General features: G+C 37.3%; 1 protein-coding gene across 1 annotated transcript; it reads right to left on the bottom strand.

Annotated features, from left to right (window-relative positions):
* Positions 1-3,506: 3,506 nt before the first annotated feature.
* LOC132559952 (cysteine and tyrosine-rich protein 1-like) lies at positions 3,507-14,353 on the bottom strand. The gene is made up of 3 exons (XM_060224587.1): positions 14,293-14,353; positions 5,426-5,737; positions 3,507-3,727 (listed from the first exon to the last, which is right to left on the bottom strand). Exons 1-3 carry the CDS (start codon positions 14,351-14,353, stop codon positions 3,507-3,509), a joined length of 594 nt encoding a protein of 197 aa, XP_060080570.1.
* Positions 14,354-14,723: the final 370 nt, after the last annotated feature.

The following is a 14,723-nucleotide window of genomic DNA, read 5'->3' as shown; positions in this document are numbered from 1 at the left end:
AAGAAAATATTGATTTATACTACATTTGTAGTTTCATATATTTTGTTCTAATTCAGAACGATTTTATCTTTAAAATGTTTCGTTACTTGTATTTGGATTTTTTAGTTCAGGTTAATATTCGAATTTTTCGTTATTCTGGATGTAAGGAATGGGCAGGGGGAGATAACTTTAAAAGTTTGTAACATGGTTTGATATCATTCTGTATCTTTATCTAATGTGTACATACTCTGGCCATTGATTTCGTTGTCATTGTTGATTTTGAAAATAAAAAGTAAGATGTTGTTCACGCTTAGCTGTTACTGATGCTAAAGCTTGATGGAAGTTTCAATGTTTTGACAGGTGAATCTCATATGTATCCGTGAACATTCCTTTTCTAATACTTTGCCTGATTTATGATATATAATAAATATTTTATATGTCTTATTGAATGGATTCGTGTGATTTGTTTGATCAAACCTAACGAGATGACAGAAATCATGTTTTTTATTCTGTCGATGTCTATACTCACTCAGGTATTTGTGGATTACAATAACCTTCATTTCCGTCAAAAAGTATTGGTTTTGTAAAAGCGACAAAATCCACTTACGATTTGAATTTTTACCCATCATCTATCATTCGACTTAAAAATTAATTTTTCCTCATTTAATATTATTAGACTTCAAAAAATTAATTTTTACCCATTATCCATCATTGGACATTTAGTTCTTATGTGCTTTTTTACCTACGGAGTGAATTCGATGATTTTTATGCCCCCGCCATTTATGGCCGGGGGCATATAGCGTTGCCCATGTCCGTCCGTCCCGTCCCGTCGCGTCGCGTCCCAAATCAGTATATACCACCTAACAACTTCATTCGGACCTTTCACTATTTCACATGGGGGGCGGGGGCATTCATGTCTTACAGACATTTTCTAGTTTTTCAAACTTTGGCGTTGCAATCGGCCGCTTGTCGATTGGACAAAATATTGGAACCTATGAATCTCTGTAAGGACGGCATCCTGGTGGTAGGGTTCTTTAAATTGTTCTTATTCAGAAATGAAACACAAATCCTTGTTAATGTATTATTTTATTATATAAAATCACAACCTTTACAAACAGCTGTAAAGAATCCCTATGAGGTTTCTTTTACGTACTACAAACCGACACTAGCACTGCACAGTATGTTGTTATTAGGTAAAACATCAGTAATATCTAAAATATACTATCTCGACATCTTCAAAATATTTCCATGAACCATTATCCCTACAAACTAGTAATGATTAGTTGGATAAGAAAGAATTATCTAATGATAGCAAAGCCTCACGTGTGACTAATGCAAATTCATACCAAAGCAATGTATTAGAAAAAAAACATGCCTATATAACGCAGTGAAGCTGTCATTTCATCTTGCGTTGAATGCAAACAATATAGCTACAGTTTTCGCGATGGTATTATTTTCAAGCCTCGAACCGCTCCAGTTTTCGCGGTGCTATTGTTTTCAAGCCCGACACCACTCCAATTTGGCGTTGCTATTATTTGTAAGTCTTACACCACTCCATTTTCGTGGTGCGATTATTTTCAAATCTCACACGCTTACAATATGGTCCATCGCTAATTAATGCTTATTTATAGTCGCCGCCGTGACTTCTATAGGAAAGTGTTTTTCCTTGAGCGGTATGAAGTCAGACGTGATCGACGCTTGTTCGTCTGCCTCGCAGTTGCTTTGTTGTTTAGCTTGCCTTTATTCCAGAATTTCTCACATAGATTGGCCAAGATTTACACGGCGGATGTCGTCGATAAAGCAGAAGACGTTTAACCTTTTGGGACACATGGTCTTACAATACCTGAAGTGGTTTCTGATACGCTTAATTAACAAATCTGTTAGAAAATAGATAAGCTTTATTGTTTTATAAACATTGAAAAGTAATTGATGTAGTCCTATAACATCTCCGGTGATATAGACATAAAAAGATGGACGGAAACACACGCTACAGATATTAATATGCCTGAAATATGATTTTATTATTAAGAATCAACTTTTCTATTCTGTGTTCCAACACCTCGGTAAATGATTCACGAAATCATTTACAACGTACATCCATATTATTAAACCTGATTCATATGTTTTACCGATGGCTGTTGCTAGCAAGTAATGAAAGAACCGTGAAACTAATATAAAATATACAAAGAGAAGATGTGTTTGTGAAACACTATGCCCCCGGTTGCAACAAAATTCTGAAGATGGACATTAAAACTGTACCGTGTAAGACACGTGCTAACGGCATGCACACCTCATGAAACAGTTATGTCTTTTTTGTGGTAATTATTTTTTTTCAACTTTCAAATGAAGTTTTTTGTCGGTCAAGGTCACATGGTCAAAAATTTTGGTACCACCGGAAATGTTTTTTTCACACAGGAAACACATGCCAAATATGGCGATGCAGTACTTAATGACACCATGAAGTTATGATCTTACGAGCCGGGGGCATAATTACGATAACCACATATCTGTACAGCATATATGGACGTATTCAAACTAATACCTATTGAAAAGTATTTAAAAAAAAATCAAAATTGAGATTTTAACGAAGCACACCAATCTTCAAACCTAATTGTCCGTCCTATGTTTAATGGGAATAGGTCAAATTTTAACATGACAGTGTATCTTAAAATAACATATACATCTATGACAATTATCAGGACTGGATTACCATGGGACCTATTGTTTCTGAAACATCTCAAATATTATCTGATCGTAAAGGGTCTTTCATTCACTTCCATTTCTTATGAGATTTAGAAAACTTTAGATTTTTTACAATGTGCTGAAGCAAGGCTAAAGAACACCTTAGAGAATTTTCTTCCTAATTAAATGGAAATGAATGCAAAATTGCTTTCACATAGCCGAGATAATTTTGTGAAATCAGCATTTTTTACTGATACAGGATATTAATATCAGAGGTATTCTTTCTGCACGTCCCTTTCCTTGGTGATGCCACAATGCATATGCCTACATGGAGTTATGACGTCACAATGGAAACATTGGGGATCTTTTCAGCCAATCAAGGCACCGCTAGGTCATATTACACATGTGAAATAGAAAACAAAGAAATTTGTTATGGGTATTGTTTCATCGTTAATTGGATAGTGATATGATGAATTGCAGTGTTATTATATCCTATATAACAATTTCCTAGAGCAAAACGTGGTCAAGGTACCTTTAGAATAAGAGAAATTAGAATTGGGAATGGAAAGGTGAAAGAAAAGGTCGACATGATCCAAATATAGATTTTTTTTCATTCGATACAATCTGAAGTTTGAAACTTTAAAAATTACATACACTCTTTGGGTTTGAGCTATACTCTACACCACAAGGTCGATAATGATAGAATACCAACTCCGGGGTCACGTGATTATGACATAAAAAAGTAATTATCACATCTCTCCGGACATATGCCTGATGTTTACCAAAATCATATATTCTTAATACTGCTTGTTAAATCCAAAATTCAAAGCTGTGGGATCCAAAGGTCAGGAAACGGGCGGTGTTGTGTGGGCGGGGCTGTAATTTTCGACGGTACTGATACCCGTGCTTGTCCGCCCACTGACTGCAGAATACGGAGGAGGGGGAGGGAGAGCCGGCTCGTAAGCTGGGGGTAGGGGAGGCTTCACGGTTGGCACATTGCTGTCGGAGTAAGGCACGAATCCTTCATATCCAGCCACGGAAGTGTGTATTCCTCGCCTGCCTCTGCCTGTAAACAACAACAACAACAACAACAACAACAACAACAACAACAACAACAACAACAACAACAACAACAACAACAACAACAACAACAACAACATTAATACATATATCTTATTCGGAATTTAAAGAATGCTTTTTATTTCTGTGTTGTATGTGAGACAAATTTCTTAATAAAAAAGTTTTAAAGCTGTGTTTTATTTCAATAATAATACATTTGCATTTTACTCTTGAGACTTTTAAACTTCAAACATATATACAAGATACCGTTTAATATTCATTTTTTACGTCAGACGTAAATTTACTGTTCAATATTAAAGCGTTTATCAAATGTAAGGTACCGTAATGTATTTTTGCATTTTACGTCAGATATAAGGTCGCGTGTGTCAACGTCAGATATAAGGTCGCGTGTTTTACGTCAGATATAAGTTCGCGTGTTTTACGTCAGAAATAAGTTCGCGTGTTTTACGTCAGATATAAGGTCGCGTGTTTTACGTCAGAAATAAGGTCGCGTGTTTTACGTTAGAAAGAAGGTCAGTATCATGTTTTTGTCAAAGCTCTTGTTTTCAGGTGTCGTTGATAATTATCCACTTCACTGTTGACTTTCTCACACAGTATTTATTTAATGTGGATCCACCCTGATCAATATACAACTATATGTAAATGTGTAAATGACTTGGAATCCTTTGAACTCCCACGTTTGAATCCAGCGTTGTGTATATTTTTAGATGTGAAGAACAGAGAAAGTAATCAGAGATAAATATTTTACCAGGACGTGTTGAAACGCATTTCATAGTGATTCATACGTGATCACAACATTACAATAACTACATCGGTTCCGCTCGTAAAGATGTCGTGAATGTTGACAAAGGTTTCAGATATGCACATCAGAACAATAAAATAAATTAATTAGTTTCCAAAACAGCACATGCATGGAAATGATGTCATTTTTGTATTCCGTTTGATTCTACTCAGGGAATATCAGACAGGCATAAAATAGTAGAACTTCATGTCTTTTGTTCATACTAATGTTGTCAAATGGATATCTTAAATTCACCGTCATCCGTAACCATTACGTGAGCTCTGTCATATTTTAAAGTTTCTACCATTAAGGAAAGTGATATCTTTCAAAGAGTTTCTGACAGTAAAAAACGTATGTTTGTATTTGTATCGTTCAGAGGGTTTCTACCTGTAAGAAAATTTATATCTGTGGATTTCTAGCTCTAGATATTATTCCGTATCAAAGAGACTTTCTATTCGTATTTTCTCCTACTGAGTTTAAATTAAATGAGTTTCCATCACTTAGAAAACCCATACAATCGAGGGTGGTTTGATTAAATGTGTACCTTCCCGAAAATTATGAAAATCTGGTTTGTTTTTCAAATCGATGTCTTTCTCTAAGATTATTATTATTATTATTATTATTATTATTATTATTATTTGTGATTAAATGTAGTTCTATCACGGAAAAATATTCTTCTACCGAGAGAATTTTAATATTTTTCAAATGAAAATAATAGATATATTCAAATTCACAAAATCTAACATGCACAGCATTAATAGATAAAGTCAAGGTCATATTGAACTGAACAATAAACATGGTTCGTTTGTGACTAATTCTATTTCATTTTGATCTGGGATAGAAAACGAAATGATGGAAAAATGCGGTTTCAACATTACAAACCGGAACCGGAAGTCTACCAACCTGCGTTATAACAATGCGTGGTCTGTATGACAGTCACACGTCCGGGCTGTCGACGGTTTTGTGCCCCCTGGGTAGCTGCAGATCTGTTTGGCCCACACGGGAATATGGGGCCGGTTCGACCTCTTTTTTTAATGTAGCAGTAGATGAGTCCTGCGACAAAGCCAATAAATAGAGCCACGCCTACAACGATGCCGACTATTGTTCCGGCAAAAGAACAACATCTTTCCTTGCGGTAGTCACCACAGCAACCGTACTCACAGGTGAATTCGTCATGGAGATTAGTACAAACCTCGGTGTTGTTGCAATAGACAACTGTCAACAAAGAAGATATCATAGAGTCAGGAATTAAGATCACGTGATCCGACCAGATGTCATACAAACTGATCTTCGAGACAATATCTTATAATTGTTAACATTCTAACTGAAATTATTTGAAATTCCAAGCAAACCTACACTGTATTATAATGCCACTCTATAATTTGTCACGCCCTTACATACTGTACTACACATCTGTTTTAGTATTATATTAGTTTCATATTATTATTCTAACACAAATTTCGTTCAATGATCTATGCTAACATTTCCGCGTTATTCAATTGTTCAAATTATGACATTACGAAATGGCTAACGCTGCAGCTGTTTAAACGCAAAATCTTTGTCAAGGATAATTTGTCAGGCAACCGATTTTGAGCGCCCTTGTCCTCAAATTAATGAAGTTAATCACCCCAATTACAGTCAGGGTCATGCCGAGGCTGGTCTATTTATAGTAACTGGTGATTTTCTCACTGAACAACATACGGGAGGTCCGTTGCATGTCATAAGGACATCGAGAGAAGCAAGCCTTTAGGTGACGTTTGTTAATTGTTAATGCACGGATGTAGTCAGCAATGTTTTGTTAAATAAAGCGAGTGATTCATGGAAGTCAGCAGAGGATCATTAACAAGAAAATTAAGATCAATTTTATTAACCTCGTAGGATTTAAAGGATATATTAAATGTTAAAATGGCTATATTACTGACAGGTAGTTTAATTGACACTGGAACGGCTATATAAGCAATGTAACAAAATCTTAGTAGAATAGTTTAATTGTGTATAGAAAACCGATCATATTTTGTGAAAGGTATCAACCAGATCGATGACAACTCGCTTCAACAGAAAAACAAACCAGCTACAATTAAAATATTACTGATCGATCAACCACAATGATAAGGAAACTATCACACTTGTTCTCGTGTTCCCAGGAGCAAACAGAGCGTCAGCATATACCTATAGCAAGTACTGACACCAGAGGTAATGTACCTGGCGCTCTGTATTAAGTTATTGATTTTTTTCCTGTCCCAGTATCGATGTGCGATTTGAGTGGATATATAACTCTGTTTCTATGACAAGTATTGTATAGAAAGCAAACAATGGTTTCACCTGATCAAAACACGTCTTTCAAAGGATTTTAGTTTACATATTTAGAATTCTATATCTAAATGTAAATATCGTTATGTCCCATACAATTGTACGTTCAGTGCCTACATATAGTATGTATTGCATATCCTACTTGGACATTATCACGTGACGTCAATTTTTCCAGTATGCATGATATAAGCATAGGGGTTTGAACTTGTTTTTTTTCCTCGTTACAAATGTATAAAGACAGATATTCACTATATATATAGTCTCTGGCGTGTCCCGATCAACAAAATATCGGTTTATATATAATAACATTAGAATTAACGAATATTCAGGTCAATAGGGTTACGCATGGAGTTTTAAAAGAGACTGTAAGATCAAAATCAAGTTGTATTGTACGTAATACTTTTATCAATAATTAACGTCAAACTTCATTCGGTGTTGTCATGTTATTATCGATTTCCTCTCCAAATGAAATAATAATTTTAAAAAACTCGATCCAGTAAACATAAATATCAACACATTCTCCATACGAAACGCTTCAGGTTAGCAAAATCAAGTTGTACCTTATTGTACGTATACCGTGCAACACTCCTATCATTTTCTTATCCTATATGACCACACACCACCAACCTTGTCCTCTTTATTGATACTTGTAAAGTTATGGTTCGGTGAATATTTTTGAATATCTAATGAAAAATTAATCTATCCATTAAAGACAAAGACATGTCGATAGATGAGGTCCCATCTCAAATGCCCCCCTCCTTCCCCAAGTAGTTCACATACCAGAACTACTGTAAATATTCATGAGTGAACCAAGTAGTTCACATACCAGAACTACTGTAAATATTCATGAGTGAATAATGATTGTGAGGTTTAACAATTTTACCCGTATCTTTGACAGCGATTCCATCCGCGTTTCTATGATGAAAAGTGTCTCATATTGATTCGGTGTGTATATAACCGGTCTATACATCGCTATTAAATATGGATAACTTGCTTCGCATCTGTTATCACAGGGGCTTTGTTTTATTCCGAGTTTGGCGACCTTACGACAGTAAAGTTACAGACAGCATTAACAGTACAGAAGGCTACAAAAAATTCCTTGGTCGAGATTCTTCTCCCCTTTTTGTCGCTTAGGGGGTTGGGTTAAAGCTCGTTTGATTTCGTAACACTGAATTTCAAAAGATGATGGTTGATGAAAATTATGGGATAGTTTTATGATCGCTTGAATGATCTCATTGGGAAATATATTTCTTTGTGTGATATGGTAATTGACCAAGGTTTTACATGGCGGGTGACGTCGATGAAGCAGAAGAGACTTCCGGAACACCTGGTCTTATTCTCCTTGTACTTTTTCAGTAGCATCTGTGTAAATCTTTCTTTTGGTTACATTTCTCCCTAGTTTTATAGAATTTGAGTATGGATTATGATTATTTTACAATGTTGGTATTTTCTTGGTGTTTCTTATCGCCCCTTGCATTGTTGCGTGCAAACAATGTTTTCTTTTAACATTTACTGGCGCTGATCACGATTTCCCGAAAACTTTAGTTTCTTTAATGTACGAAGTTCAGTTTGTCGAAAATAAATACATTGCACAGTATTAAAACTATTGTTTTGAGGGATATTCTCTGTTTTAACTATTTTTCTAAATATGCAAATATAGTAAAATGTACGTTGTTAGATATCGAATCAGCCAATCAAGAAAAAGAAAAATATTGCTCGGAAATTTATTACATCTTTGCTATTATTTTTACTTTTAAGGGATCGGACAGAACACTTGGCAGAATTTGTGTTCCCTCAGTGCAACAGCAAAGATCCCGAGAGTACAAGAATGGCGTACTATATTTCACCACACTTGTTTTTAATTTTCAATTGTTATTTATTTTGCAACAATTGCGAAATAAATCATTTCATCTTACTTTGATTACTCCTGTTGGCACCGGATGGAGGAAACTGGAGGACCCGGAAAAAACCCACAAGGCTCAGCAGGAGACCCCTTACCTTTTCACGTCTGTTCCAGGAGTCGAACCTGAACGTCTAAAGGAAGGACGAGTTCTGTGCTATGACGAACACCCAATACTAAGGTCAGAAGCTAGAAATTGCTAAGGGAGACATAATATTACAATTTCTTGCCTAGAAAAAGATATTTGTTGCCTACTGTTTTGCCATTGATGTAACTGTACCTGTTCTGTATCTACTGGCATTTTAGTTTGTAAAAGGTTAGATTATGGATTTATAGCTTGATAAAATAGTTATATTGAAATCTAAGTGCTGCAATGGCAAACTCTAACAAGAGGACGGAAATGTAACAGTCAGACCGGGAGTAGGATCCAGGATTGACTTACGTCATTTAGTTGTTCATGGCAATTGAGTTACTTTGCCAAAGACGACAGCTCTAGTTTCACAATATTATTTACACCGATCCACACTCTCAGCCTCGAAGACATCCCAATATGCAGAGTCAAGTATATCCCCATAGTATCGCCACAGGCACCACTGATGAAAAGAGAGTAAAAACAGACCGGGTTCGAACCCGGGACCTCCGCTATCTAGCGGACGTTCTAACCAATAACCCGCGCCGATTGGTACAGACAAGTCCCGATACAAAACGAATGACAATTTACTACAATAAATTTTGAAATTATGTTAAGTTGTTGATAACCTTTTGGATTAAATGAAATGCTTTAAAGAGTGAGCTAGGTGTGTTTGCTCCAAGTTTATTTACAGCGGTATATGTGTGATCGGGTGGCGCAATGGTAACGCACTCGCCTTTCACCTTATCGTCTTGGGTTCGATTCCCGAAAAGGATGTTAAAGGATATGGGGTCACCTGCCCGACCACGTGGGTTTTCCCCGGGTGCTCCGGATTCCTACAACAGTAAGACCCCTCACGCTGCCAGCAAGACTGATTAATATAAGTTGGGAAAATATCGCAATTGTTGTAAAATCAATAAAGTTTATTCTTATAATCAGCGGTCGGCCCATTCGCTATTTATATTTGGCATGTCAACCCGATTTAAATGCTTATTTCTATGTCTGAAAGTTATAGAAAAACATAAAACGAAACACTGGGATTCCCAGGGGTGAACGTAGTATTACCAGATAAGACATTTACGCTGAACTGTGTTGGATGTCGCTAACATATAAATGGCATATAGATGTTTCCCCAAAATAACTCCTGAGACATTAAAAAACTTCAAACACTTTGTTCAGAACAGAATATATCATTGCCCTGATATACAAAAGTTATGTCAACCCGCGCCAACATCAATGATGATCTATATTTAAATTAGTTAACGGTGATAAACATATTTAATTACATATTGGCATTTCTCCAAATCATTATACATGTAAAGTTAATTAAAATAAACATTACATTTATTTACACGATGACCACGGGTAGGAAGATTTTGTTACGTTCTCTAGAATCATAAAACAAAACCCACGTGTTTATTAAATAATTTTCTGTTGTACTCTTGGCCTATCATATAAACTTGTCTATTTATAGACGAGTGAATCATAGCGTAAGGAAACTATTTTATCATTGAAAATCAGTCATGCGTATCGGATCCATTTTAAATAATATTGATGCAGTGTAAGACAGTACGTTACAAGCAGACTACACAATTTTATGTTGTAGAATGTGTAAAATGCAAAGCAAAGAATCTCATCAGGAAATATTCATATTTCTACTGATGAATAATTCACAATTACTTCACCGCCAAATATGGGCGAGTATGGATTGAAAAACGTGACTTAATTATTCAAAGCATACCGAGAACCGTTGCTGTTAGGTTTGGTTTTGTGTCTGTCATTAATTTGTCAATAAACTCTAGGGTATGATATCTCAGAATTTCCTTCTTGAATCAATTTTTGACTTCAGTTAAACTATTCTAGAGCTGAAACCGGGTGTACTGGTAGTGTAATCAAAGCCGGGAAGCGACCATCTGGGGTAGGAATCCTACCCCAGCTGTGCGCAACTATGTGTGCATGCCTCTAGGTTACATCACAATCAAAATTACGTCAGATGACCTCTAGGTCACATCACAATCAAAATTACGTCAGATGACCTCTAGGTCACATCACAATCAAAATTACGTCAGATGACCTCTAGGTCACATCACAATCAAAATTACGTCAGATGACCTCTAGGTTACATCACAATCAAAATTACGTCAAATGACCTCTAGGTCACATCACAATCAATACAGGTACCACTCACCTGTAGATAATACAGGTACCACTCTCACATAGATAATACAGGTACCACTCTCACCTGTAGTAATACCCACTCATACAGGTACCACTCACCCTTTAGATAATACAGGTACCACTCTCACAGTAGATAATACAGGTACCACTCTCACAGTAGATAATACAGGTACCACTCACCCTGTAGATAATACAGTTACCACTCACCCTGTAGATAATACAGGTACCACTCACCTTGTAGATAATACAGTTACCACTCACCCTGTAGATAATACAGGTACCACTCACCCTGTAGATAATACAGGTACCACTCACCCTGTAGATAATACAGGTACCACTCTCATAGTACAAAATACAGGTACCACTCATCCTGTAGATAATACAGGTACCACTCTGACAGTATATAATACAGGTACCACTCATCCTGTAGATAATACAGGTACCACTCACTCTGTAGATAATACAGGTACCACTCTCACAGTAGATAATACAGGTACCACTCTCACAGTAGATAATACAGGTACCACTCTCACAGTAGATAATACAGGTACCACTCATCCTGTAGATAATACAGGTACCACTCACCCTGTAGATAATACAGGTACCACTCTCCCTGTAGATAATACAGTTACCACTCACCCTGTAGATAATACAGGTACCACTCATCCTGTAGATAATACAGGTACCACTCACCCTGTAGATAATACAGGTACCACTCACCCTGTAGATAATACAGGTACCACTCACCCTGTAGATAATACAGGTACCACTCACCCTGTAGATAATACAGGTACCACTCACCCTGTAGATAATACAGGTACCACTCTCACAGTAGATAATACAGGTACCACTCACCCTGTAGATAATACAGGTACCACTCTCACAGTAGATAATACAGGTACCACTCACCCTGTAGATAATACAGGTACCACTCTCACATTAGATAATACAGGTACCACTTAACCTGTAGATAATACAGGTACCACTCACACAGTAGATAATAAAGGTACCAATCTCACAGTAGATAATACAGGTACCACTCTCACAGTAGATAATACAGGTACCACTCACCCTGTAGATAATACAGGTACCACTCTCACTGTAGATAATACAGGTACCACTTAACCTGTAGATAATACAGGTACCACTCACCCTGTTGATAATACAGGTACCACTCACCCTGTAGATAATACAGGTATCACTCTCACAGTAGATAATACAGGTACAACTCTCACAGAAGATACTACAGGTACCACTCACCCTGTAGATAATACAGGTACCACTCTCACAGTAGATAATACAGGTACCACTCACCCTGTAGATAATACAGGTACCACTCTCCCTGTAGATAATACAGGTACCACTCACCCTGTAGATAATACAGGTACCACTCACCCTGTAGATAATACAGGTACCACTCACCCTGTAGATAATACAGGTACCACTCACCCTGTAGATAATACAGGTACCACTCACCCTGTAGATAATACAGGTACCACTCTCACAGTAGATAATACAGGTACCACTCACCCTGTTGATAATACAGGTACCACTCACCCTGTAGATAATACAGGTACCACTCTCACAGTAGATAATACAGGTACCACTCACCCTGTAGATAATACAGGTACCACAGGTACCACTCCTGTAGATAATACAGGTACCACTCACCCTGTTGATAATACAGGTACCACTCACCCTGTAGATAATACAGGTACCACTCTCACAGTAGATAATACAGGTACCACTCACCCTGTAGATAATACAGGTACCACTCACCCTGTAGATAATACAGGTACCACTCTCACAGTAGATAATACAGGTACCACTCACCCTGTAGATAATACAGGTACCACTCACCCAGTAGATAATACAGGTACCACTCACCCAGTAGATAATACAGGTACCACTCTCACAGTAGATAATACAGGTACCACTCACCCTGTAGATAATACAGGTACCACTCTCCCTGTAGATAATACAGTTACCACTCACCCTGTAGATAATACAGGTACCACTCACCCTGTAGATAATACAGGTACCACTCTCACAGTAGATAATACAGGTACCACTCACCCTGTAGATAATACAGGTACCACTCACCTTGTAGATAATACAGTTACCACTCACCTTGTAGATAATACAGTTACCACTCACCCTGTAGATAATACAGGTACCACTCACCCTGTAGATAATACAGGTACCACTCACCCTGTAGATAATACAGGTACCACTCACCCTGTAGATAATACAGGTACCACTCTCACAGTAGATAATACAGGTACCACTCACCCTGTAGATAATACAGGTACCACTCACCCTGTAGATAATACAGGTACCACTCACCCTTTAGATAATACAGGTACCACTCACCCAGTAGATAATACAGGTACCACTCTCATAGTACAAAATACAGGTACCACTCACCCTGTAGATAATACAGGTACCACTCACCCTGTAGATAATACAGGTACCACTCTCACATTAGATAATACAGGTACCACTCATCCTGTAGATAGATAATACAGGTACCACTCACCCTGTAGATAATACAGATACCACTCTCACTGTAGATAATACAGGTACCACTCTCACAGTAGATAACACAGGTACTACGCTCACAGTAGATAATACAGGTACCACTCGCACAGTAGATAATATAGGTATCACTCTCACAGTAGATAATATAGGTATCACTCTCACAGTAGATAATACAGGTACCACTCACCCTGTAGATAATACAGGTACCACTCACCCTGTAGATAATACAGGTACCACTCTCACAGTAGATAATACAGGTACCACTCTCACAGTAGATAATACAGGTACCACTCTCACAGTAGATAATACAGGTACCACTTACCCTGTAGATAATACAGATACCACTCACCCTGTAGATAATACAGGAACCACTAACCCTGTAGATAATACAGGTACCACTCTCACAGTAGTACCCCACTCTCACAGTAGATAATACAGGTACCACTAACCCTGTAGATAATACAGGTACCACTCTCACAGTAGATAATACAGGTACCACTCACCCTGTAGATAATACAGGTACCACTCACCCTGTAGATAATACAGGTACCACTCTCACAGTAGATAATACAGGTACCACTCTCACAGTAGATAATACAGGTACCACTCACCCTGTAGATAATACAGGTACCACTCAACCTGTAGATAATACAGGTACCATGTTGTGAACTGTGATAATACAGGTACCACTTGGGGACTTTTATCACTCACCTGTAAGAAACTGGACAAAAACGGCCAGAAATATCTCCATAGGACAGCTCGAAGATTTCATGAACAGCTCTATACAATTCTTTCAGACATTAAGTTAATTCCATTTCACGTGTAGTTAAAATCTAGCCAATAGAACCGTTCCATGTATCTTCCTACTAACGACAAAGGTGTTACAAAATAGTGACACTCTACTAGGACACACGTCAAAATATCGATATTGGAATATTTACATCGGGTATCTCTATAGAGTGAAAGCTAGGCAGCATATTCACCAATCAATTTTTTCAGTAGTGTCGCGATTCTGCGTCGTCGCCACTGTGTGGGATAGGTGAGATAGAGTGTCAATGTCACTGTTAGGGAAGGTTAATGTAGAAGTTATCGTGATCAATGTAGGACAAATAGGATCTCGGTAACCGTGGTTAAGTAGGAGA

This window comes from Ylistrum balloti, unplaced genomic scaffold (genome assembly GCF_031769215.1).
Source record: "Ylistrum balloti isolate Yb309-2 unplaced genomic scaffold, AGI_CSIRO_Ybal_v1 Utg371000, whole genome shotgun sequence".
Classification (NCBI taxonomy): Eukaryota; Metazoa; Mollusca; class Bivalvia; order Pectinida; family Pectinidae; genus Ylistrum; species Ylistrum balloti.
This window is presented reverse-complemented; position numbering and strand designations above follow the sequence as displayed.

What these genes read in the sequence shown, in the direction of transcription:
- LOC132559952 (XM_060224587.1), bottom strand. Translation starts at nt 14,353, where the DNA reads ATGAAATCTTCGAGCTGTCCTATGGAGATATTTCTGGCCGTTTTTGTC. An exon ending in TTTTGTCCAGTTTCTTACAG is followed by an intron (nt 5,738 to 14,292) that starts GTGAGTGATAAA and finishes CTTTGTTGACAG; the next exon opens with TTGTCTATTGCAACAACACC. An exon ending in CACGCATTGTTATAACGCAG is followed by an intron (nt 3,728 to 5,425) that starts GTTGGTAGACTT and finishes TGTTGTTTACAG; the next exon opens with GCAGAGGCAGGCGAGGAATA.